At 45.4% G+C, this 27721-nt stretch overlaps 1 protein-coding gene across 1 annotated transcript; it reads right to left on the bottom strand.

The window, feature by feature from the left end:
- Positions 1-551: 551 nt before the first annotated feature.
- arhgap32a (Rho GTPase activating protein 32a) lies at positions 552-27491 on the bottom strand. The gene is made up of 22 exons (XM_069148361.1): positions 27009-27491; positions 19811-19924; positions 18811-18916; positions 17747-17838; positions 17436-17520; positions 13974-14060; positions 13753-13890; positions 12754-12846; positions 11929-12051; positions 11672-11749; positions 10841-10922; positions 10585-10734; positions 9560-9662; positions 7881-8025; positions 7446-7528; positions 6589-6696; positions 6316-6461; positions 6023-6236; positions 5097-5251; positions 4854-4928; positions 4060-4734; positions 552-3895 (listed from the first exon to the last, which is right to left on the bottom strand). Exons 2-22 carry the CDS (start codon positions 19897-19899, stop codon positions 1647-1649), a joined length of 5076 nt encoding a protein of 1691 aa, XP_069004462.1. The 5' UTR covers positions 19900-19924; positions 27009-27491; the 3' UTR covers positions 552-1646.
- Between the last annotated feature and the right edge of the window lie 230 nt (positions 27492-27721).

The following is a 27721-nucleotide window of genomic DNA, read 5'->3' as shown; positions in this document are numbered from 1 at the left end:
CCTCTGCTCTCCTGGCACCAGGGGAGGTGTTTCACAAAGGCGTTTTAGTCGGTCCACAACTTTACAGAAGACATAAATGAAGACACGGTGGGACTTTTACATCCAAACAAACGTCCGTTGCTAATTAAGCCCGACGTCACCTGCTGAATCTCTCTCGTTGCTTTTATTGCCCGTTGGTCAGCTTTAAGGAGCATGACGTCACCTCCTCTGTACCTCTTTTTTTTTTAATTTGTTTTGAAATCTGGCGTCGGGCGCGATATTCCCGCGCTTTCCGGGAGAACGCGTTATTTAGCAAATTGAATGGATTGAGCATGCGCACAAAAGACTCACGCTGATTGGTCCACCGTGCGGAAATTGGTCACTTTTCCGTACGTTGCTGCGATACGTCAACGCGTCCGCCATATTGGTCCGGGCTGTCATCACATACAAGCGAACGGCGTAGCTGGAGTTTTCCGGATAAAAAAAAATATTTTAAGGTTTACAATTCCAAACATCTTTCGATTAGTTGTATTTATTATTAACCCAGAACACAAGAGTTCACCAAACTATCATCATTGATAATATATCTTTATTTTTTTTTTACTCTCACTAAAATAACGCATTTAACATGTCTTAACAGAGTATCCTCATCTACATGTCTGGATTTGAAATAGCATCTTTTAATGAATAAAACAACATCATACTTTATGTAAAACACCACATTGTTAAAAGTTCCCTATAAAGAGGAAAAACATTTTCATTTTTGTGACAAAACCACAATGGCATACAAAATACACTTTTTCACCTAACTGAATGAGCTGATTTGCATTTATTTTTAGCATATCTCGCCACGGCAGCTTTGACCTTAACAGAAATCATAGCACTCTGCATTTTTTTTTTTTTTTTTTTTTTTTTTTTTTTTTTTAAGATTTCATTGTACAATGTGTGATAAAGAAAAATGTGAATAGTTAAAAATCATGAAGTTGTCTCCCATTTGATCCTCCCCACCCCAGCCCCCCACAAAAGTGCTAATTTAGCATTAAACGATGATTCAGAGCAAGCCGTTCCTTACAGAAAAAAATATATATGCAGTATATCAAGAGGCTTCATGTACACAACGTTAAGACAATGTGTTTCTTACACAGTTATCCTCAAAAGTGCTTGTAGGAGTCGGAGCAGACCAGAATAGAAAACAAAATGTACAGTACATTGGCCACGTTAGCTTTGTTATTCATACAAATATAATACATTTAAAATGAATGATATTTTATACACATTCCTAAGCTTTAAAATCCTAAAATTAAACCAGTTAATTTACCTTGTCATCCTCTGTCATGTTTAGATATTAAATAAAATATGTCAGCCATCTTTTTCTCAAACATGCTTCTCACAGTTACTTTCAGATCTTGAAATTTAAGACAAAATCTACATATGATTTGCTTGTTTCCTTGCAGCTTCCTCAGAAGCTGTCGCAAAATATGTACTGTAAGTACCAGAGATGCAGACTGCAGTTCCCCAGCGGCAGCCTCGCTTCACGCTTTCTGCAGCAGCTCCTGAAGGTTAAAACAAACACACTCTCAACACAACAGTCTGTTGGTCTGGCTGAGGATAAAGTGCAGTTCTCCTTTGGCCCCGATGTGGGATCAGATAAAAACCGGTGGTCAGAATCACTCGTACACACCGGCCTCTGCTCTCAGTGCAGCATGATAAAAAGCCTCGTGTCCCAGAGCCTTGGACAGCAGTCTTTGCCCGCGGTGAGACATGCAGCCCTGGCCAGGCAAATATCCTGCCACGGCTTTACCGGCTCTTGTGGGTTTAGTTTTGGGTGCTGCGTAACACCCCTCCATGTGGTCATATTGTGTGGGCCGGACTTTAGTGCTCTGAGTCCTTCTGTTGGAAAAGGATCCCAGATGTTCAGGATCCAGAGGGGATTTGGCGTGGTAGTGATAGTAGTGACGATTTTCTCTGGTGCTCTGTGACTGCCCGGGTCTCCTGAGGACGCCGGGTTTCACGATACCGGAGTAGCTGTTGGCGGCGGCGTTGGCCGTCTGCGATCGATCCGGGTCGTGACCTCGCACGTGGCTTCTGTCGTTGTGCTCGATGTTCTTGAGGTTAGGACAGCCTCTTTCTGGAAGCGAGGGGACTTTGCGAAGCGGTGGCTGCCTCGAGGAGCTCTCTTTGATCTGAATCCGCCTCGACGGTCCCAAGTCAGCGCTAGAACGGTGACCCCACTGCTGCCTGCTGACCTCAGGGTCTGCCTGCAGGCACCTCGGGGAGGTTGGGGATGTAACGACCGCGTCTTGGCTTCCCATCTTGTCGATGGAGAGGAGGCAAGCGTTTCCTGGGTCTGACTTGCTTCTCGTGTGCATTATGTCTCTGCTCCCTGTGCCAGTTGGCGAGACGGGACTCTCACGAGGAGACACAGCTGAATACGTGTTTTTATGTCGAGATCTACTCTCCTGCTTGACTGGTTGATATACGACCCTTTCGAACACTTCTGCTCCTCTGTCCCCGTAAACAACTCTGTCCCTGCTCTCTATGAAAAGCTCCCTGTTTAAAGGAGGGACACGATGTGGCGAGTAGTTGTAGTAATCCGACTGTCCGCTTTCTCTTGTGGAACGCACGGTGTAAGACTGACTGTGTCGGACACCACTTTGTCGGCAGGGCTCTACGTAATACCGGGAAACTTCTGGATTTACTTCTGGATAGGGGTTGTAGTAGTAGTCGGCATGCGAGCTCTCAAACTGAGGCCGCACAGGGTGGAGACCGGTCTGGATCAGCCTCTGGTAAGGTGCGTCCTGGCTTGTCGTCTGCTCTAAATAAAACATGGTGTCAGGGGGCAGGACTTCTGTCTCCGCCAACTCGTAGTGACTAATCTGAGGGGCGTGGAAGGAGCGAGCCCTCCGGATGGCCGGATGCCCGACTCCTCTGTCTTTTGACCTCTGATATTGGCTTTGTTGTTTGTGGCAGCCACTGATAAGGTGCTCTTCTCTCCGGTAACGTCTGTACTGAGGCGACAAAGGGTGCCTTAGACCTAAAGTGCTGTGACGGCTCTCAGAGGACTGCCTGTAGAGGCCTTTTGGCCCGGAAAGGTGAGGTGGAAGAGCGTCAGGCCGAGGGCAGTGAGGTGCGGGCGTTCGCCCGGGTTGTATCGGCCGGTGATGATGATAATGGTGAGGATGATTGCTGTAGACGTCCTCACTCATGCCCAGAGGTCTGTCCTCCTCTGGGCTGTAGTGATGGGTTGAGGACGACTGTAGCGGACGTGGAAAGACCTCATCAATGGAGGCAGGCATGGAGGTCTCCGCCAGAACAGCGCGGAAGTTATAAGCGTCGATAGAGTCTGCGTTCACATACACAGGGGAAGTTGACGGGCTCCGAGCCGAGCAGACAGGCTTAGTGGGTGTCGAAACTCCAACACTCTGGTAGGTGTGCTCATCTCGGAGCTCTTTTTCCTCTCTGCGGTCCCTCCTCTCTGCACTGCCTTCGTCCAAGCTCCCTGACCCAAGCGGGCTGACGTTAGGAGTGAAGTTACACGCGTCCTCCTGTCCGTCGGCGGCCTGCGGCGGCTCTGAGCAGAGGTGCGAAGGCAGGAAATGGACAGGATGAGGGTAGCAGTGGGTCTCCACGGGGCTGTGCACTGCCGTTTGCCACTGGGAGACAGAGGAGACATGCGGGCCGCCGTACTCCTGAGGATACACTTTGAGATCGAGGACGGAGGGCCGCGGCAGTCTGTCCTGGCCGTGAGGCGCTTCCTGTCTCTGCGGAGGATGCGGGGGGACGTTGCTTCTTCTCTGGGAGCCACTGCTGGCCTTCTGGGCAGATTCGGCCAGAGCCAGAGCCAACTTGCGGGCAGCACTCGTCAGGGGAGGGTGAGGAGGGAGAACAGACACTGAACTCATAAGTCTATCTGTTCCTGGGGAGGGATAAGACAAACAACGCTACAGTATGACAGGACAAACAAAGCTATGGTAAGACATGATGGGACAGGACACAAAGACTTTCATAAGAAACTACAAAGTGCATTAATATTTAAATAGACACTAACTATACAGCGAATATTATGTGGTGTTAACTGACCTGGATCAGGCAGGTTCTGTGCAGACTGACTGAGGTCCGTCATGGCCGACGCCTGGCTCACTGTGCTGAGTGGGCTGCAGTGTGGAAAGGACGCTCGGGGCATCTTCCCATCTGTCACCGGAGCATCAAACTTATCTGCACGTGCAGAAGAAGAAGACGGAACAGGGGGCAGAGAGGCGGCTGCAGACTGAACATCTGCTTGCGCCTTAAATGATTTCTTCCTGAGTTTGGGAGAGAGCTGCTTGGAGTTCACCTTCTTGCCACCTTTCCCCAGAACCGGACTGATATCCGGAGACTGCGGGCTGATGTTGTTGTTAGGTGAGGAGATGGGCTCCGACTCACTGGAGCACCCGGCGCTCTTCCTCCACCTATGCCCGTCTTTGCCGCGTTGCAGTCCAGGGGTCGCCGAGAGTGGGCTGCACTGGAAGGACATGGGGTCGAAGTCCAACGTAGAGATGCCTTCAGCCGGCGGGAAAAGGTCGAGGTCGTCCTCCTGGAGTGGAGGGGAAATACACGCCACGGTGTGGACACGGTCAGCACCGTTGTGCCTCTCGCTCAACGGGTGGGCTCTGATGTCGTCTTTACTTCTGGTGTTGCGCAGGTCGTCTCTGCTGATGGCAGAAAGGGCCTCACTGGTTGAACGAGGTCTGAGGGGACGGTAACTCGGAGGTTCCCCTGAGATAGAGGGAATACATATTAAGACAAGTCTTCTGTATTCAGAAATATACAAATAATATAAACCACTCAGAGCCTATTTAAAGTGTGAAAATGGTACAATTTGAATGTAAAATTACCTTCAAAATTGTGCAAAGAGGTGAGAGATTCTTCACTTTTGGTGGAGCGCAAGGTGCCGCTGTCTCCTCTCCCACCTGGAAATAATTTTTCTCGATAAATTAATTAAAACCTCTAAAACACCAACACATAAAGTCGTCATAATTATTGGGGAAAAAAAGTCCTGAATTCAAATGGAAAAAGGAGATTTGAAGAGTAGAGGAGCAGAAGCTGCATGTTTTCTGGCCGGTGAGCAGTGAGCTGACCTGGCAGTGCGATGCTCTTTATCTCGTTCGGCTCACTGGGGTGTCGCTTCAGTTTACGTTTGGACACAGAATGAGACTTGCCCAGGTGGAAAAAGGAGAGCCAGTTTCCCACAGGAGACTTCTTAGCCTTTACGGGAGGCCGCTTGTTGCTGCTACTGACACAAACAAAGGTTACCACGCAAAAGAAGAAACAAACACAATGGATAAAAAGATTTGTTTTTATTTTATTGTAGCGTCTCTCCTTTACAAATTTTGCCAGATGGTGCCCTGTTTGCTGAAACTTTTCTTTGAACCATACACAGGCTACTGTGGGCGCCAACTGATTCCCCTCTCACAGGTAGCTCGCTGAACTAACTGGGCAAAACCACATCACTTCCCTCCGCCATCTCTCCGCCAACCACGGCACAGTTTTCAGAGTCGAGACGTGTTAAATGACGCTTGGAAATCTAATTAACTATAACAATAGAATGACAGCTCGATTGAACAAGTCCCATTTACAAAAGTCAAAACGTCACCAAGGTCGTTACAATATGCTAATGTCATTATCATTTAGTTTACAACTAGAATTACCACTCTAGTTGTAGTATACATGTTTATCGGTCCAAACCCATATAGATACTAAACTCACAGTGACCTTGACCTTTGACCTCCAACATCTAAACATTTCATTGCTGAATCAAAATGAACACTTGTGACAATTTTTTTTTTATTCCCTTTAGGCATTCCTGAAAAATTTAGTTCACAGGCATGGGTTAATGTGAGGTGACAGTGACCTTGACCTCTGACCTTAAAACACCAAAATCCTATCAGGTTGCTACGAAGTGAATGTTTTTGCCAAATTTGAACAAATTCCCTCAAGACGTTCTTGATACACTGCGTTCAGAAGAACAGGACAGACGGATAAGGGGTAGCGTGAGTAACCGTACCTCTCCATCGGCAGCTCGATGACTGTGTGGAACTTTCCGAGCAGCGCTCCGGGTCCCTCCCCGACCTCGATGTAGTCGCTGTGGCTGAGGGAGGGCGTGGTGGCCGGCGAGCTCAGCTGCGCCTGAGTGCGAGCCTGGGCCTCCTCTAAAGACAGCAGCTTGGTGGACGGGGAGGAGACCATCAGGGACTTGGGTCTGGATAAGGTGTTGTTACCTGAAGATGAGGTGTTCAGATGTTACAGATACACACTGTCTTTTTGTCTTGTTTATTTCTTTAATGAGGGTTGACTTACCTGTGCTCTCCCTGATGATGGCATTCAGTTTGGAACTGAAGAGAGTCTCCGTATTGTTGAGGATGAACTCCACCACCACGGACTGGATACGCACCTCCATGAACGCCGCCGTGCCGCTAAAGCAGGCCGACTCGATCTGCTTGGACCTGAAACACAGCACGGCACAACCTACTTCACGGCTCCGGACCCCTTGAGGCGCGCCCCAGTTCACTGTCACAGAACGGGCGAAGAGGAAACAGCAACGCTAACGCGTGCTACGATAGTGAGTCTCACCTGAGGAGGTTCGGCGCCCAGACAATGGCGAGGTTTTTTGTGTGCATGTTGGTGACGGGGCTGAAGGTGGCCAGGTTGGAGAGGTGTCTCATGAGGAACTCCAGGGTCCTGTAGTTACAACAACAATGCAAATATTTAACATCAATTTCCCCCTGCTAATGACATAACTTTCAAATATTTTGTCCCTGTCACTGAGTGAGTGAGAGATCAAAGTTACGCAGTGCGACTTTTCAAATTAAAAGAAATAAAAGATTGAATGCGTATGTGAAGGGAAGTTATGTGATACAGTGATATGCAGACAGAAAATTAGGTAAAGTAATAAACACGGTTTTGTTGACGATGACAGATGTGACCAGTGTGAGCTTCACCAATTAAAAACAAAATGAAATACAGAAAAAAAAAATCATGCACGTCCTGTTAAATTTAAGCTGTTGTGATACAAAATGTGTGTTGAGTATCAGTTTGTTATTGTTCACATTAAAGAAGTTGATTCAGCTGGTTTGGGTGGAGCTCAGCTATGTGAATAAATGTTACGAAACATGAGCAGCTCTGGGACACTTTCATTTTGTCAAAGTAGCTCTCCCATCATTAGAGGCTCATATATGTCATCTAACACAGTCATCCTCCCTGTTACCAGCAGATGGAGTCCCAACTGGTGAGTTCAGTGCATCGAATACAAAGCAGAACTGTTGTGCTTATCAGAGTTATGGACATTTCTGCAGTTGGTTGGGACTCAGGATTGTGAAGAAAAAAGGGCTCTAATGCCTTGTTGTCGTCACAAACTAAATCAGAATAACAACAGAAGTAGCGCCGCCGCTTCGGGCCAGCAGGGGGAATCAGAGAGCTCTGAAGCTGACCTGTAATGTGGAGGAGGCAGCTGCTGGATGACATTGTGGATTTTGACCAGCCTCTCCTCGTCCGTGGCTGCAGACACGGCCTCCTGTGAAGAGACAGAGGACGAAGCCAGACGTCACTGCGAGGCCGATAATCTCAGCAGAGGGAGTCGCCTCCACGTCGCCGCTCTCTTCTTCCTCCCTTTTATATTCAGAGCAGCCAATTTCTTCAGCCCGCTTAAATCTGGCTATTCGGTTTCAGCGTTGCACATCCCCCACTGTTCCTCGAAAGCCCAGCGTAACGCAGTGACCTCATTTTGAACATCACTTCAAAATGAACAGAAATTTTCTTTTGTTCTTTTGTTATCAAGGAGAAACATGAGCTTTTTTTTTTTCTCTTAGTACCAACTCCCATTCCCATCTCTATCCCCAGCATAAGTCCAGTTCTGCGGTCCTTACTGAGAATCTTTCGTAGAGCTGGTAGGTGAGCAGAGGGTTGGGCAGCTCTCTGAAGTACAGCTTGCAGAGGGAGCCCACCGAGTGGATGTCCTGTCTGAAGACATCCCTGCTCAGGTCTGGGACCTGCTCGGAGTCGAACTCGTGCCTGCACGGAGACAGGAAGAAGATATAAGGACAGAGTGGGAGTCACCCTGTGTGTGAAAACACAAAAACAGGGAGCACTTTTTAAAACGAGAGCTGGGTCAGAGACGTACATCTTTAATTTACCATTTCATAATTTATGACTTTTAATGCTGCATTTATTTTAGCTTTCTCATCACAATCTACACTTTTATTTCTTCTCAAAATAAGTCGGTTTGTTTATACAGCCCATTTCAACACAACATATGTTGACTAAACTTCTGCACAACTTCGGACCAGAATTAAAACAGATTGGGCCATCAAAAATCTACATTGATTAATAATAACAAAATAAAGATGAATTAAAAAAACACAAGCCAAAACAACATCTGAAGGTTTATATGAGCAGTAATTTATACTGTATATAATCAAATTAAGAATTAATAAACAAAGACCTCCTGTATATGCAGGAAGTCTGTGTAAAGTAGAAATAAAAATGTGTTTTAAGTTCTTCACACCACAGATAAATGTGTTATCAACCACCCAGACCAATTTTAAGGATTACAAACATGGGCAGGTTTATTTAATTAGGTGAAATTGAGAGAAAATAAGCAGAACTTTCTGCCCTCAAATGCTGGGGGCGTGTCTGCTGAAGGCACTCAAACAAAGTCTAGTAAAAAGGACTTGGAAAATAGATGCTTCATCTAGCCAACAGCTTTTTATTCTGATGTATTTTCTAAAATGTCTAAAGGCTGTTTCATGTGGTGACGGTCAGGTTTTTAAGGTGAGAAAAGTCCTTTTGATTTCCTGTCAAACTCCATCAGCTTATGTGCCTCCGGTTTTATCTTCTGATGGAGGTTTGTTTCACACGTTCGTCCTGGCAAGCATGAAACAGACGAGGAGACCATCACAGCCACTCAAAGCTGCACAGCTTCAATCAAACTGTATTTAATGGGTTTCAGGAGCAGCAGTGAAAAATAGCATTTGGAGATCCATCAGAGCTGCTGGTCGTGGGCTCAACAATTAAGTTATTTTATTTGTAATTTAGCGATATTTCAAATTACTGCTCCCTAATAAGTGCTGGCCTGTTCATCAGCTTCATTAATGAAGCTACACTGAAATTTGTTAGAACTGAATCACAGAACAAAACGTTTGCAACAGCGTGCTGATTTGGTTTTTAGGTTTACAACGGTCGGAGTTTTTCACAGTATGATAACTGTCTCAGAAAATATCACGTTATGCTGTTATTATTATCATCGATATTATTAGCTGTAGTGACCCTTAAAGGCATTAAAACAGGGGTTTTTTTTGGAAGGGGGGGCTTTAGCAAACTCTTTAATATATTTTAAATTTTAGTGAAAATAAATAAAATGCATTGATGTAAAGGATTTTGCTGTTGTAGTTGGTTGAGGTGGAGCTCTTTTGAAGTGTTCTGTATGCAGCTGCAACTAATTATTATTTTCCACTGATTATTTTCTCCAAACTATGAAAATAGTGAGAAATACAGACATAATTGGGGTAAATTTGAAATCCAAATCATGCAGGAGACGAGCACAAACCTCAGTTTCTGGATGTTGGAGGAGATCCCTGACAGTCTGTAGATCCCGTCCACGACTCCGTGCTTCTCGATGAACTCGGCGCAACTCTTGACAACCTGAGGGACTGCAAGAGACAGACGACAGACGTGAGCTTCCTCTTGTTGTTGTGCCGCAGGACTTTTAACATTTCTGAAAAAGACTAGAATCACCAGTCAAACCGCAGTTTACATCCATGTCAGTCCAGACTCGTATAACATGCAAATATAGTAACGACTGCGGTAATTTGTCCAGTAAATGTGACAGTTGTTGCCATGACAGCAGACGATGCTTCAAATATCGACGTTTTCTAAAAAGCGGATGCTTCACACACATCTTCAATCAACAACACATAATGTCTAAACAATCAGCACAGTTTCAAGGTGGACATCCAAGATTAGTGTCACCAGTGCAGTATCTGACCGAATGTTAAATATGGTCACCATCTACCTTTCTGTTCCTGATTTATGGCCAGAAAAGCATTTTTGCAGAACATCATGAGGTCACAGTGAAGTTTACCTTTGGCCTTTTTCAATATAAAATGTCATCGCTTCATTATTTTATCCTGTTAGACATGTACGTGAAATTTTGTCGTAATTAGTGTATGAATTCTTGAGTTATGGTCATAAACGTGTTTTTTGAGGTCACAGTGACCTTTGACCTCCAAATTTTACTCAGTTTATCGGTGAGTTTGAGCGAATTTCAATGTGAAGAAATTCCCTCGAGGTGTCTCTGAAATATTGTTGCTCACGAATGGGACGGACAAAAATGAAAAACACAAATTCTCCGATCGCATCTGTTTCCAAAAAAGAGGCAAAAAAACCAACAACCAGAGACAACTTTTGGTAAATCCACAAGTATCTTAACCCAGGCAGCAGATTGAGTTTAAACCCCTCTTTGGGATTAATTCTCACCTGCAGGCAGTTCAAACTTAAATGTGAACTTCTGTGAAGTAAGAATTAAACCCTGGAAAGTAAGAAATAAAAGGAGCCCCTGTAGGAGTCTTTTACCCTCGTGTCCTGAGTTGTGGAGATGCTCCCCCAGGTCGCAACCAAACACTCGCTCTCGGAGGATCCCGCGCTGCCGCAGCTTCTGTGGTGGCGGGCGAGACTTCATGAAAGACCTCAGGAACGTTACCAGCTTCCCATGCTTCTTACACACTGATTAAAATGCACACACACACAGAACAGCCACTTTAAATCAATCTGACTCGTCCTGGGAGCGAGTCTGATATAAATCACTGAGAACAGACACCGAAGAGAGTACCTGGCTTCGGCACCGAGCTCTGAACGCTGGGGGGGATCTTGTCATTTATCAGCTCGACACAGTCGCAGGGGAAGAAGCCAACCTGCACGAAGAGAGACCAGACACTGAGATGGTGATGCAATTAAAAGTTCAAAGTACCAGAGGGGGTGTTTGGTGCTCGAGTACACTGACGTATGATGGAGGTCCAGAATCAGGTGCGGAACATAGACTGTATATTAAAGTGGAAGTAGCTTCCGTAGTGCCTTAAACTGCAATACCACCGAGTGCCACTAGAGCTTGGCCCAAAAAAAGCCTCCGGCTCCATAGAACTTCTTTCATGAAGCACAAAAGTCAATAATTTTTTTTCCACAAGTCATCATGGTCTCTCACTAAACTCACTCCGTTTTATTGGTAGTCTGGAGGTCCATCTGAAAATAATCCGTCATTAATTAGAAAATAAGCCTGAAAAGTTGTGTTTTTGGGGGCGTGTCTGTTTGATTGACAGGCCTGTGGTGCAGTCAGGTTACAGCAAACGGTGTGCGGCACGAAGTATCGCCAGGTTTCCAATCAGATCGAGTCAGATCCACCCTTCGCCCCCAGCATGTCCAAATTTCCTTCTTTCTGTTCCCTAAATGAAATTCAAGCTGAAAGTTCGTTGTTTTGACTCTGTGGAGACTCCCCAGCATGAATCTCAGATGGTGCTTACAGAAATGTACTTCCAGGGAGCGCTGGGATCAATGTGTCGCCGCATGAGGCGACGACTCTAAATGGGGCGGCGGCCAGATTTAAATCAGGTACTGTTGTTGTTTTTTATAGTCTCTGAAGTTAGTCTCTCGCACAGATGTTTTTTACCTGAAAGCCATGTTTCCCTCTCCACCAGCCCGTGTCTTCTTTAGGAGGCATGTCGATGACGGACACGATGTCTCCCACCTGGATCACAAAGAGTGTGAGGATGAGAATGAAGTGAGATTGCAGGGGAGGCCATTAAGGGGAATCACGACGGGACCAGACAGATGCTCAGGAAAGACATGCAGCGAAATAAAATCCACTCAAAAAAGTCAAATCTGAATTTAAATGAGACTCTGTTTGTCTTATATAACAGCGTTCACCTCGAAGGTGAGCTCGTCTGTGGCCTGCGCTGTGTAACGCTTGGTGACGTGGGCTGCAGCGATGGCGGGGACGTTGATGGAGGATTCTTCAGACACCAGCAGATGGTTGCCCTTGTTGTCAATCTAAAAATACAAAGTGACACGTTAGCTCAGCTTTTACTCGAAGGCCTGAAGCAGGGAGTTAGAAGTGACAGAGACAAGAGGCATTGCAACACAATCAAAGAGAACGTTCTCTAATTTTACTGTTTTGTTCCACACTGGGGTTTTGTAAATTGTATTTTAGGTTTTAGGGGCATTTTTATGCCTTTTTTTTTAAAGTGATCGTGGACACAGACAGGAAATGTGGGGCATTTGGTGGTATGCCCTCGTGTTCCCACCTCAATTTGCATTAATTTAAATAGTGTTTTTTCCTTGTGGCTGAGCCTGAACAAAGCAATTAAGCTAATCATGTATTCATTACAGCGTGTGTGAGATCAGTTTACAGCAAAGGTGTTTTCAAGTTAAAGTTAAATACAAATATACGTTAATTAAAAATGTCAGAAATGTAGCACATAAAATGACTTAAATGTCCCATGAACCCAACTTCACACAGCATCTGTAGGGTGTTTTTTTTTTTTTTACATTTACTCATGAGCTTATCGACTATATAAGGAACAAAAATAGCAGCAGAGTGTCCTACAACCAGTATCGTAATGCACAGAGATGAAATTCATTCAGTTTTCCTCATTAAACTTTCCTTCCTTGACTTAAATAAATGTCCTTACAATCAAGTAAAATTTATTTTTTAAAAACGAGCTTTGTTAAATGAGTAAAGACGCTGATTACCTCCATCCATGTTAACACCGGACCACAGTTGACCTTGTTGTCAGCGATGACAGAGAAGCGGGACAGGTAGGTGGCCAACATCGTGGTTACTAACTGAAGACAAACATCAGAAAAAAACAAAAAAACAAGTGTAACATCAAGCAGTAAGAAGCAGACACACCCTGAACTGTCTTTGATCTGTGAATAAAGTGATGAGAGGGTCACATCTGAAATGTGATGGATTACAGACTAATTGTTAAAAATTCAATAAGTAAATAAATATTCTGATCAAAGTCATTTTGATTGTTTTCCCAAAGGGGGTAACAGTTCGGTTTGACATTTTAATGTTGACATCATTTTTCCCTGCAGGTCAACAAGCTTCCCGTCACACAGTACTGTTAGAGTCTTTTTCTAACTTCAGACATTACTTTTACTTATTTCTGTACTTATTTCCCGATCGAGAACTCAATGTCAGTGTACGATAGCTTTTACAGTTTATCTATTCCTAAGTGTATTTGGAGCTTGGGAATGTGCTGATTAACATCTGCAGCTTCTTACACACTACTAGCATGTGAACAGTGTCACAGGTAGATATTTCACCTTCACACCTGGTACACTCGAGTCACGGCTTAATTTATGTAGGCGCTTTGAATTTTGTCTTTATTATTGAAATGTTCCAAAACGGCATGTTTTCCCAAAGATAAATATCATTTCTACCAATCTCTAACATCTTTTTAACTTGTGTGCTTTACTCTTAAAAGTTGCAAAGGAAGCGGGCATGCTGGGAAATGGGAGCGGAGGAGCCCAAGAAAAGTCGAATCACAGTTACGTCTCTCTGCGGCAGAGAAGTCTACTGAACGAGTGAGAGAGCAAAACATGCTTTTTTTTTAAGTTACAACACAACACGCGCATAAAACTCTGATTAGCCTGTTAGCGTCATAACATTTGTGAATGGAAGCAGCTACCAAACAAGACAGGGATCTGCTGACGATAGATAAAGCAGCTGTGGCCGTACGGTACCTCCACAGCGTCCTTCAGCGTGTTGTATCGCGGCAGCTCCGTGAGCTCGGAGTAGCGGCGGTCATAGATACACAAGTGCAGGTGTTTGTCCAGCACCCGGAAGTCCTCATAGGATCTCTTCACCAGCCAGTTTCGACCCTGACAGACAAAAAAAAAAGAGAAGTTCAACTGATATCACACCACCTATTAGTCCGTTTCACCAACGCACCAGGTGACGTTACCTGACAGGCGATCTGGACCAAGAAGAGCAGCTCTTTGGAGTCCAGACCCGCCTTCGGTCCTTCGCTCTGCCCCTCTGCAAAGGCCAACTGTGAGGAAAACGAACCAGGAAGAAAAAGAGAGACTAATACTGAGAGCTCTGCTTTCCTAAATAATGGACGAGTATAACGCAACAGCCACTGTAAGTGACCTAGTATACAAGAGGAACATCATGTCCAACCCCCTTTTTTTTCCCCCATTAAATAGTAAAACCACTTTTATGCTGAGCGGTGGAGCACAGAAACCTCTGAAAGTCAAGCAACAAGGAATCCTAGGTAATAAAGCCTGAAAAAAAAAAGTTGGATGTGAACATGATGTGGCGTATTTCGGAAATAAGGGGAGTATATTTCCTCTTCCACCAGCAGTAAAGGTTTATATTTTCGCTTCACTACAAATCCTGCAGTATGAAATGTATAATAGATTAGCTGCTGAGACTTATTTCTTCTGGGTTCTTCTCACCAACATTTAATTTGCTCTCAAAACAGAGCAGATGAAAGCCTCGCAGGAATTTGGGAATCTTGTTGAGAGACGTTACTGTAGAAGCGACTTCAAAGACCTCGAAGCCGAGGGAAGTTCTGGTTATTTATAACCGTTAGCAGCTCACTGATACACGCTTACACGCTTACACAACATCACACAGCGACCTAGTTACTGCTCAACAGCAACACGGCAAACCAGACCGGCACACAAGGCAAACTGGGAAGTTTTAACTCACGGTGGAAGAGCTCCTACTCGGGTTTATCTGAAATATTAGTCTGAACCGAGCAGCTAAATTAAGCGGTGAAGGGGGTCAAGAGGCCAGAGGGATGTGGGGAAGCAGGATTATTAACAGGATTACAGATTTCAAGAAGATATGATGATGAAAATGAAACAAAAGCAGCACAAATCTGAAAGTTTCCAGTGATGTCATGCCTCCTTCATGATGCTCAGGCTACTCTACAAACACAGCTCAGACCTGCCTTCTGTTATCTATTCACAAACACCAACGACTACCCGAAGCTCAAATTTTCACAGTCGTGTCCATGTTACCTGCCCCTCTCAGAAATCCATCCGCAGCTGCAAGAAGTGGCCCTTCCTTTGTGTGCCGCTGCAGTCCTGGACCTCCCCGAAGCTCCTCCGGCGAGCCCTTAAAATCTCAGCTGAGGGTTTATACGGGAGTTTAAGCGCCGCTCCTTGCTCGCCCGTGTCCCGCCGCCTCACCCTCCTCCCAAAAAAAAGCTAATTTACGGTCCTTTGAAAGGCCACGCGATCGTGCTCCATTCAAAGCAGCAAATATGAAAAGAGGATGCTTCCCACTGTGTGTGTCTTACCCCCCATCCCCCTCCCTCTTTCGATGCCCGACCCCTCCTCCCTCTCCTGTACTCCGTCTCATCCCCCTCCCCCCCCCCCTCTATCTAAACCGGTGACAAAAGGGGGCTTTTCTAGTAAACACAGATGCACGAGCTCATCCGTCACACAGAAGACAGACATTTCACAACAATTCACCTTCGCTCCGCTCTCAAGGCGAGACAGTCTGCAGGGACGCACAAATGCACCGCGGAGCGACGCCTCGTCCCCAAGATCAAGTCAAAGATCCATCAGACCGTGACATGTGCAGGCTGCATGTTTGCATCTTTTATGTGCAGAGCAGCCTTTAGCCGTCTCTCCCCAGACCAGCGTGTGTCTCTCTCAGCTCAGCTTTATCTCTCCTCGTGGAGATTTTCAAGGTCACTTCAGCTGATGTGTGCCGCTTCCCTTCCCTCCACCCTACTGATGGCGCCCATCGCCGTCGTCACGCCAAACACGGCCGGACACTCAGAGCAGGAGCATCCTGAGATTATAAATCGCGTCCAGCCTGCGACACTGTCGCTCATTAATGCTACGTGCAGGGATTTGGCCCCACAGCATCCACGTGCACCGCTCAGACACTCCTCTTTGTGTTCGGCTGCACTGGCAGCTTCTGGTTGTCCAGAGACGACTGACGCACTCTGCTGGCCAGAGAACGGAACTACACTGAGGTTAACCAGGCGGCTGACAACCACCTCCACACATGACTGAACAACTATAGGGCCTTCACTGGCTCTCATTAACACTGCTGTGAACCAGTGCTTCCAGGAAGTTCCCGAAAAATATCTGCCAGTCAAAAACCATTTAACCATTTGTTGCCAGGTAAAAGTACATACGGGACATCAGGATTTTCAAATTAATTAAGTACATGTTCAACATTTTGTCTAAATTTATGAGCAAATGTGACTAAAAGTTTACAGCCAAGCTCCCAGCGTTGAGCTAAATTCTAATATCATCATGCTAACATACTCACAGTGCTCACACGTTGATAAACTGTATATAAAAGTGTTTGTAGCTTCCGGGTCAGAAAAATGAGGCCGATGCAGAAATGCCTTAAACTGCAATACCACCGAGTGCCACTAGAGGTCGGCTCCAAAAAGCCTCCGGCTCCATAGACTCCCATTCAACTTCACTCATCAAATACAAAGTCAATACATTTTTTTCAGATATTTTGGTGTTGTTAGCTAAAGTTGCTCCTTCTTATTCGTTTTCTGGGGGTCCATCTGAAAATAATCCCTCATTCATTATATGTTAGGCCTCAAAAAGTTGGGGGCGTGTCTGTTTGATTGACAGGCCTGCGGTGCAGTCAGATTATAGCTATCGGTGGGCGGGACGATCAGATCAGTCAGATACACTGCTGGCTCCTCCCCCAGCTCGTCCAAATATGGTCACGTCCTGCTCCAAACCACTCCAAACTAGCAAGATGGCAGCAGCCAAAATCAGAACTGGAGGCTTCATAACGTTCACAAAATAACGGGTGACGTCTGTCAGCATGCTAGCGTTTGCTAATAGGCGCTAAAGAAGTGTAGCTGAGGCTGACGGGAATGTCCTTCAGTTTGTGGATATTTGGAAATATTTTAACTTTAACCTCCGCACCAAACTTCATGATTATTTTAAGCACTTCAGTCTGAACGGAAAAATCTTTATCTGCTGGTGGCACAAGAAGAAAAGCCCTCCTTCATTATTTAGGAATGCAGTGGAACGCTTTGTGGTTATCCATTAACCATGATGCTAATGTGGCTAAAATCCTCATTATAATGTATTATAGAGTACCTACCTCTACTAAAATTAAACTATAACCGAACAGCATATTCTGACACCCGTTATTGTTTTAGAAGTTCAGGATTTTACTGTTCAAATTTGTTATCAGTTCCCGGACAGAATCTGCTCCAATGTGGCATTTCAGGGAAAAAAAAAAAAAAGGGGGAGATGCAAAAATGAAGTCAGACTGTCCAGAAAAGACAAACAACATCATCGATTTAGCTGCCACACTTCATTTTAAAACCAAACTGTCCAGTGAACCCGAGCCAAAGACACGTCCACTAAACGCAGTGGCTCGCTGCTGCTGAAGTCTGCGGGTCATCCGTTTCAGGGCTCACCTGAACGTTGCCAAAATCAACGGTCTCATAGTGAAAATGGGCGCACTCTGCCAATCTGGGGAAGTGACCTCTGGGGAACGTCAGCCTGAAAAACACAGCACAACAGCAGCTCGTCAGTATTCAAAGCACACAGATGCAAGAGGGAACTGAAAGAGGCAGAAGAGGGAGGATTGTGAGAACGGGGTCGGAGGACTCGGTCTGTCTGCGTTCCCGCCCGTCACTTCGCAGGTCCTCATTTTTGCTGGCCTGGATAAGAGCCCTGGTTTACAGCCCATAATAGCAGCCACATTGTCGGGAGGAGGAGCACCTACTTCTTCATGTTCTTGACCTTCATGCTTGCCGTGCTGACGCAGGAGCGCAGGAGGGGCTCGGCTGGGTGCTCCGTGATGTCATCACTCCTCGCCTGCAAAACAAAGACAACAGCGACGTGATTAAAGTCCCCAGTAATTATGTTGAGCACCAGAAAACAGTGCCGGTGCAGCAAGAGAGGCGACATACACGCTTACACAGAATAAAGAAGTGAATGAAGATTAAGTTCAATCATGCAGCTGATGTCATGTTGTAAAATACTAATGTTATGCTGTACTGTATCCTGCAATGCTTTTATGCAACTCTGTGTTGTGTTTAATTGCACTATAGCCATGCTATAGCTTATGTTATATATATATGTAACGTTGCGATGCTAGGATAGTTGCTATGTTATATTACCTTTTTATTTAATATAAGTTAACCTGCGAACATTCAGGATCCTAAGACAATTCTGTCCGTGAAGTATGTTATTAGCATCAGCTGTAATGCAATAGTTTATGATTCATCATGTTTCATAATGTTATTTGTGTCGTACATAATTATTCACTCTGGATTGGTTTTGTTTGTTTGTGTCCATTTTTAATTTGATGTGTAATTTAAAATCAACATGATTTAATTTTATATGTATATGTATGTACATTGAGTAAACTGCTATGTACTGTCGATATAATAACATGGTACAGATATAAATGAGAAGACATTAAAAAAAAACAATTCTAGCCACTAAGTTTTAAAGCAGAAACACATGAGGAGGAGATACGAAAAACACTGGAGGGACCTGAAGGAAGCAGACGGGGAGACGAGACGACATCATGCGTCTGTCACCGAACACACAAGCCCACTCTCAGGTGACACACACATTTACACATGTTTAGACTCGAGTGTGTTGTGGCAGCTGTCACTCACACGTCTGCCAGGTGACTTCATCGTGACATCACAGCGTGAATCACCGACACAAGCTGTGCAGCCTCGTGGAACAACATGTCTGTTGGTGTTTATGTAAGTAAGAGTCGTGTGTGTGTGTGTGTGTGTGTGTGTGTGTGTGTGTGTGTGTGTGTGTGTGTACCATGGCAGTGGATGTCTCCTGTGGCTGTTTCTCTTCTGGAGGATTACTGTTGGTAGCTTGAGATAAGGCATCGTCTTTGTCCAGGTCAGTAGTTGGCAGCACATCACTGCAGAAAGACACAACAGAAAGATAGCACGTCAGTGTATTTCATGTAGACTGAGGTCTTAAATTAGGGCTTGTAGTTTGTTAAAAAGCACACCAGAGGGAGCAAGTAAGGGAGAATTCATAGTTTGTGGCTTGGGCTCAAATCATGACACTGCACCAGCATGGCCCAGAAAACATGCTGTACTTAGACTGGTGGGGAGTGGGGGGGGGGGTTAATCACCAAATCTATCAATACAAATTTAAAAAAAAACGAATTTGTTCAACTCCACAAATGCAGACAACTCATCCTTCGAAGAGATGAGTCTGAAAAAAAATGGCAGCGTCTTCATTGGAGCCAACAAAACAAGCCACAGGGCCTTTTATATCCACTCAGGAAAGCAAAGCTCGTCTATTCAGGCAGCCATAAAGGCGACTCAACCACGAGACAGTGCTTCACAAAACCGTCACTCGAAATGTGATTTGGGAGTGAAGGGTGAGGCCCGTCCAGCTCAACCTATATGAGACGGGAGAGGGAGCTCGGATTTGACGCACGTGACTCAGCGTGACGAGATCAAGAACACAAGGCCCACGAACGCAGACGCACATTGCGAGTTTATGTGATTCACACTGACACAACGAGTTACATAAACACAATGTAAATCGGAGAGGAGTACGGTGAGGCCGACGGAGCCCGAAACAGGGACGGTTTGTCTCTCTGTGTCACTCTGAGAACAGGGTCACGCTCGAGCCGTGACGACACGACGCTCCGACTTTAATTCACGCGGCAATCCCACATGCAAACACGCATGTAAATGAGCGCACGAGCACTTGCACACGCAGGCAAGGCAGACATCTGTACGGTTTTACATAACACAGATCAGCTGAGAAAAGAAAAAAAAAAGAGAGAGTAGCTCACCCCTCAAGGACGTCACTACTTCCTGGTTCTCCCTGGGGTCCAGAGGCAGCATTCTCAATCACCGCGGCAACCATGCATCCAGCCTCCATGATGCTGCCTCACTGCAACAGCCCGCTGTGGAGAAACGGGAACGGGAAGGAGAGAGGAAGAGGAGGAGAGTGAGGGCGGGTGGGTGAAGGAGTAGAGGACGGGAGGAAGAGTCCAACGCGATGAAGCCGCCAGACGTTAACCCACTTGAGGCCGCAGCGTGCAGTGGCTCTCAGGGCTACAATCCACAGAGTGTAATCTGCGATGACATCATGCTACAGGGCCGGGAGCGGCTTCGGTGATAAAGCATGTCAGGCTGCGAATTCACGGCACGGTTTCACCAGACTATCAGCCTTCTGTTTAGCGGAGCACTGACAGGTTTTGGCATGAAATCCTCCTCCTCAAGGAAATGTCAAGACCGTCACGGCAGCTTCAGAACGAGTCCCCGGAGAACATTTGGTGGTTCAGGGTCATTCATTTGACTCAAAATACTCATAAATATATTTATTTTGCTATTTATTTTTCCCACACACTTTCCACTTTCACCTCAGAGTCGTAACAATTGTCCATCCCAACATGAAAATCAACCCTATTTATGCAGGACAAAAGCCCAACGAGGCTCGTGTTGTTGCCCTTTGATCCATCGAGTGTTTTTTACAGGGACTACTGTCATCCGTTTGCTCTTTTAACAAAAGCCCAAAATGTGCTTTAATCTAATGAAACAAACAAAAAAAAAAGGTATCAGGACCAAAACAACAATGTTCACTGTGTTTTAATTGGTTATGTTTACATTTGTCCAGTCTTTTGACCTTTAGAGAGGCCCTTGATCAGATTTTAGATAAGACTTTGAGTTTGTGAGGTGCTCATCCACCCATCCATCCATCATACAGTATAGCTGCGTGTCCTTCTGGAGATGGCAGTAGGGAATCCCAGCTGACATTGGGAGGCAGAGTGCACCCTGGACGGGCCAGAGCGTGTCATACACCAGTCAGTCCACTGGAGGATATTGTGTCAGTGTCACGTTTAGCCAAGCCTTGGCGTGAAAAGTAAGGTGTCGAAAACTACGAGGTTTCGGGAAAAGATCGGAGCTCGGGTTAAAGTAAGACCTTTTTACAGAAGTAACATAACGTGTCACATAAGTCACTTAACATTTGTCACATACGGTACATTAGGTACGTAACTTAAATGAAATCCACGTTGACTTTTGCTTTCTCACGGATTTGAACAGCTCGAGTGGCGCACTGGCTTTCATACAACCGGATGAAGTAGAACATCCTGGTACTTTTGGTGTACTAATATTTAATGTACTAAGTATTAGGACGTACTAAATATTTGTAGTATGGATATTGGAACGCATTGACAGATTTTTTATTATTTGCTTAAATACTGTTATAAAACAAGAAAAACTGGAGCATACTTCTGATATTAACGAACATATTTCTAGAAGTGTCTGGACCCTTTTCACTCCACAGGAGGACAAATACCGGGATGGCCCGTATCATTTTCACTCTGACGGATTCCTTTACTACGACTCCACTCCTCATGTACTGTAAACAAACAGCGGAAAGTCCTGATTAAGCAAACTTGTCTCCTCTTCTACAATTTTCCCATAATTAGCTTTTAAACTTATGTGGGTGCTTAGCGTTAAATAATGACTTCAGGGCATGCGGGCGTGAAAATCTCACACCTCTGAGTTCCGTTTACGGCTCTAAAATAATCCCCCCGGTTAACACCGGGGCAGTTTTACCTCTTCGCTAAGTAGCTCTGCTAATCAACACAGAGATGTTCGGAGTAATGAGCAGATTCATCAGAGCGCTGCACTGTAGTAGCACTTTTTTTTTCCCAGCAGCCTCTCTGGCCCCGGAGCCTCGCCGAGCTGCTGTTGACGGACTTCCACAAAGCCGAGTCCTGACTCAGCAGAATGTGAGCAGGCAGGCGGCAGCGCGGGGCCAGACCGGACTCCACATCTAATACTGTGTCTCCCCTGTAATAGACAATACAACCTTGCCAGAGGAGAGCCAGTATGTTCCACAGGCAAAAAAATACATTTACTGTTCAGACGTGTGACATCAAGCTCTGCCGTGTAGGGGTCATTTCATTGTAAACTTCTTCGGAAAGTCACCGAATGTGAAAGAAGCACCTCATCAAATGATTGAAAACTTGTAATAAACCAAAAAAAAAAAAGTCATCAAGACGTTAGTACTATCTCATTCTTGTTTACAATATTTTGGACAGATATTCGTAGCCGTTATGTACAGTTATAAGGCTTAGACCATCAAATTAACCTTTCTCACATCTTATGATTGTAGCTTTTCCACAGAGTCTTTAGGATTTAGGATTCCCAAACACCCCCCCTCCACCCACACACACACACACACACACACACACACACACACACACACACACACACACACACACACACACACACACACACACACACACTACCTAAGTGCATCTAAGTGTTCCACAAATGTAGTCGCACATATTCCATGATATAACAAAATAACGACAGCAACCTTGCTGATTGTTCCAGATCAGAGAGTACATCTTTTCAAGTGTAGGAACATGATGTACTGAACACTGCAGAGGAGGCGGGCGAGCTGTGTGCTCTGAAGGAGCCGAAACCTGCGTGTCCTCTATGTGGGAGAAGCGCTTAAGACAAGCAACAGCAAACACCTCTCAGTTTTCAAGAACATCTCGGGACATGAAAAGACGACTGTTTTAGAAATGCCCCAAATAGCTTGAGCTATAAAAAGACGAGGCTGTCGTGATTTGAGGTGATCTTGACGAAAATGGGCAGGTGAGGAACACGTCAAACCAGGAAGACGAAAACCTGAAACAACACTGCACGGAGCTGCTGCAAATCATCCTCCGACTGCTTCTCCATCAGCAAAACCCTTCCAGATCCACCAATAACGACCCGCCCCCTCCTCTACCTGTCACACTGTAAAGGAGGATGCGGCGCTCTGATGTCAGGAGACTGGAGCAGCGAGCACAAAAGGATGTCGCCCCGGTATCTGATGGCCTACATGGAGTTTTCAAATAAAAAAAAATAAAAAAAATAGGGCAGCCGACACAATCTCGCACACAGTTTATGAAACCGGTATTGGCGAGTGTGTTGGCGAGAAGAAATGGCCACCTGTGTATTTGTAGCTACAAACACACAGCAGATGTGTCTGAATGAGTCACAGATAATTTATCACATGTGAGAGGACGGAGGACATGAAGCCAAGGAGACGGAAGATATATAAAAAAAAAATTAAAAAAATTCTGCAACAATTAAATGTACCTGCCACGCATTAATGCTAATACAACTCCCATATGGATATTAGGCAGCATGTTTGTGAACTTCTTCAGGTGATTAAGACTTCAAATTACATTGACATGCTTTAAGGTGGGCTGCAGCAGAGCCCAGTCAGATTAACGACACGATACGATTCTTCTTGATGTCGTGTTGCTGTATCCGGTAGAATTCCACTTTTGGACATAAAAGTATTTTCTGTATTTTTGTTTGTTTGTGTGCCATAAATAGAGAAATGTAAGTTTTTAAAAAAAAATGACTTAACACATTTTTAAGTCAACGTATTACAGCATAGTAGAAATTATTAAGAACAGGAAAGCCTAATGAGGAGGAGAGGAAAAACAAATCACCTTCAATAATGTAGCTGCAATTTCTTTAAAGGTCCCATGTTTTACACTTTTCTGGTGTTTTATTTGCAGTCCTGATATACATACAAAAACCAAAAATCATCTAATTATAGTTTTAAATCTCCTCTATTAAGCCTCTTGCGGAACTTTTACCAACAACAGGTTGTTTCTGTGCCTGTGCCTTTAAGACACATTGAGCGCTATGACCCTCTCTTCTGATTGGCTGACTCCGCTGAGTGACACGTGCCCAGGCCAACCACGGATGTTCTTTCTTTTCCTAAAGCTCGCTGGCTCCAGGACGGACTCGTCACTCCGTGATTTCTCCCCCGTAAAGGTTTGGGCAGCGTGCTGCGGGGCTGTCACTTTTTATTCGAAATTTGAACATTCCTGCGAACATAATTAACTTTTGAAGTAGTTTGCATTGTGTGCCAGCAGAGGGTGCTCTGACAAACCACCATCGTTGCGTGTCCTTCGGTATTCTTTCGAATATAATTTTGGGGAAAAAGTGACAGCCCTTGTGTGCTGTGCTGAGGGCAGACATATGACAGAGTGAGTTTGTGACATCACAAACTTATAGAAAGTCCAAACAGCACAGTTGCTGAATACTGGCTGAATGCTTTCACTGCATTTACATGTTTATGCAACACCTACACCTACTTTATAATAAAATTTAAAAAAAAAAAGAATTGCAAAGTTTTATCTTAAATTTTCAGCATTTGGAGAATTTGTAACACAAATAGTAGCCAGCAGGTAAACCAGACATTTCTGTACTTTAAATCTTGATCACAAGCTTTCCACTTCCTGGCAGGCGTCTGTCACTCTGTCCAAAACATTTCAAAACGCTACTCAAACCTGATTTCGAAACAGGCTATAAACTAAAGTGAGTAATCCAGCGGATACAGAGCGACATTCATTTGGATTTTCCGGTGACCTGGTGAATGCAAATCCAATATTTACTCTCTGTTTTTACTGCTACGTTCAGCAGCTTTGGGAGGCAGTTTTTGTGCGGCAGGATTTCAGGCCTGCTGCAGCTGCAAACGGTGCAGGCGGGAGCGGTTAGACAAAACAATCGAGCTGCGGGCCGGGAAAAAAACAAAACAAGGAGCTAAAAAACCCCTGCTGCAGTGCCTCTCTGGAGATACTTCTCTCTGGGTTTAACACCATGAGCGACCACCTTTCACATACACGGCCATGACATCCACTAACACGCCTCGGCGGCGTCGCTGCAGATCTCGGAGAGAGGCCTCCGGTTGTCAACGAAGGGGAAAGTTGGTTTCGTGCTCTCATTCTGAGCTCTGGACTGCAGTCAACACATTGGCAGGAAGGGACGCAGTAGAGAAAGTACCGGCGGTTGCCATGGTAACCTCCCTCTCTCTCTCTCTCCCCCAAGTCCATCGTGACTTGACGCTCCTCCAGACAGAGGATGAGGATGTGGCACAGCGCACGGTGGGCAGATAAAGCCGCCGAGAAGCTCCGACGCGCGATCAGCTGATCTGCTCCGAGGCGGCGTCTCCGTCTCCGTCTCCGTCGTCGCTCTGCACTGCAGGACTCACACGGCCGGCCTCCTCCAGCAAAATCAAACACCCTCACTGTCGCTCCAGTCACTTCTTCAGGGGAGCGGGGAGGAGGAGGTTGGAAGGGTGGACGGGTGGGTCATTTGGTCCGATAATCTTCTTGAAACCTACCAGAGTGAGATTAACTTTTACAGCTCAATCTTTGCCCAGAAGCCCTCGCGGTGATCCCTGACGGAGGGCAGAGAGGGGAGCGAGCAGCCGGCCGATTAACTTGTAGACAACGGAGATCCAAATATTTAATCATAAGGCCGATCAGCTGCGAGCTAAGCCTTACAGTGAGCTAAGGACCTCGCTGCGATCAGCTCGATTTTTTTTTTTTTTACCTAACGGGCGAGTGGCACAAAAGGAAAACAGCGACTAAGAGACGGTTTTAGGAGATTGTGAGGATTATAAACACACCACTCTGCCACTAACTCAGCGCAGAGACTCCCACACACTGATACCAGATCACGGTCGGATGCATCCCTGCAACAGCTGCTTCGTTTGTTCAGCCGAGTTGTCGAGGACTGCATTACGTCATAACGTACCACACAAGTATCTACCCACACATGCTGGCAGATATCAGGCTACATACTGCTTTTTTGAATTTTCTGTATTAATGAATACGGATCAATGGATCATTTGGTTTGTAAAATGTTCGAGAAAAACTAAAAACGGCCCACGATATCTGTCTTTAAATTGTCCTACAAACAAACTCCAAATATTTTAAAGTCGACAATCCTTTTATGACACAGAAAACAAACAAATGAGAAATATGAGAAGCTGGATTCAGTAAATTTGGGGATTTTTCTGCCAACCCGATTTCAGTGTTAGTATTTTAATTTCCTTCAATTCTAATCAATTTGTCATTTCAGCTCAGCGTAAAATACCAAACATGTACCTGTTATTTTGTCCTCAACATACAAAGAAGACGTGTTTTCTGTCAATAAAGGCCTCGCTATCCACAATTTTCTTATCTGCTGCTCTTATATCCTGGATTTGTTCTCTAAAATGGCTGCATATAGAAAGACATTATTTCCAAAAAGCCTAAAAAATAATGTTTTTAAATGACAAGTTTGGTTGTACAAACAAAAAATATTCAGTTTACAATCACATTTGACAAACCAAACGAAGCAAATATTAGCTATAAGCTATAATCAGTAGATTTGGAGATTTTGTTTTTTTTTGCGTAAAAGACTTTGACAATATATTGATTTTTAAAATAACCGAACCATTAGTGATTGCAGATCAGTGTGAAATTTGTCCCCGCCCTTTCCAACAAGTACATGATGGATTTAGGCTTCACAACATATTGCAGGGCAGCAGCTCTTTGCCACTTCATCTGCAAATCACTTTCATCTGTCAAACGGCAGGAGGCGAAGGGAAATCGATCAGCTGAAGACCTGATCGACTGATTCGTCCAACACGCACTCAGCGGCTGATAATGGATGAGCTTCAGAAACCGCAACACCACTTCGTACATATGTCCCACATTAACCGGCTTTAGGAATAAGACATCAAAATGTAAACTGTACGCATGACAGAGCCTGCACTTGTTGCAGGGCTGTTTCACTGTATTGCAGTAGATTGTACCACCACGTTTGTGGCCTCCTCGCTGCATTACAGTGACTCCTCGAAATAAAGAAAGAAAACACAAAACAGCACCAGAAACCTCCTGACAATAATTCACTCAGGCTTGTTTTCATAACCTGTGATGCAATCTCATTATACCAGGCTGCTGGGATCCGCTGGGAAAAGTTTACCACTGGTGTGTACTCTGACCTGTTGGGCCTGTCACATCACTGGACAAATGTATATGTATATGCACGCGCACACACACACACATATATATATATATATATATATATATATATATATATACATACACACACAGCTTCGATGCGCTGGGATCACACCTTCAGGGCTGCGGTTCAAACAGCAGCGTGGTTGAACGTCTCCGTGCAGCCTACCTGTAACTGTGCACGCTGCTCCGCTCCGCTGCCTCCTCTACGCCGCACGGCGCTCAGCTTCTCGACGAGCAAACATGTTGTCAGCATCTCACCGCAGAACAAACAAACAAACCCCCCCCACCCCCCAAAAAAAAAAAAAAAAAAAAAAAAAAAGCGCAGCTCGGTCTCTCTCGCGCGGCGGCTACAGCCGACCGTGTGAGGTAGGTGCTCCGGGAAGAAGAAGAAGAAGAAGAAGAAGAGGAGCCCCGGTCGGCTGCGGCATCGCGGAGGCAGTGTGGGAGTCTTTCCGGGGGAGCCGCGGACGGAGACTCTGCACTCTGCGCCGGGAGCGCGCGCCGCTGAACCGATGTCGTGGCCGCGCCTGGGACGTTTCAGCCCTTCAGGGGTTCCCAGACCCTTTTCAAAGTCAAGGGCCCAGATGCGAGGCGGCCGTGAGAGGGTGTCCAGAGCCCCGGTGTGGTAAAGTCCACCAGCCGGAGGAGCCCCCATCTGGCGAGTTGAGAGCTGTTAGGTAATACTTGGTGGAGAATTACATAAGCCTCCAGTGTAGGTGGGTGGTAACAGTGAGAGGAGTGAAACCTGGTGCACAAATCACTCATCCTAATACTTCATCTTTTTGTGCTCCTCCGCTGAAGGAGATAATGTGACATTACAGAGAGTCTTCTTTTTGGGTGGGGGGCCCAAACTGGGACTGTTTCATGAGCACTTTTAAC

Source organism: Embiotoca jacksoni, unplaced genomic scaffold, assembly GCF_022577435.1.
Source record: "Embiotoca jacksoni isolate LCO1_2020_lvr unplaced genomic scaffold, fEmbJac1.0.p SCAF_14, whole genome shotgun sequence".
Lineage (NCBI taxonomy): Eukaryota > Metazoa > Chordata > Actinopteri > Embiotocidae > Embiotoca > Embiotoca jacksoni.
Note: the sequence above shows the minus strand (reverse complement) of the source record. Positions and strands in the feature narration are given on the sequence as shown.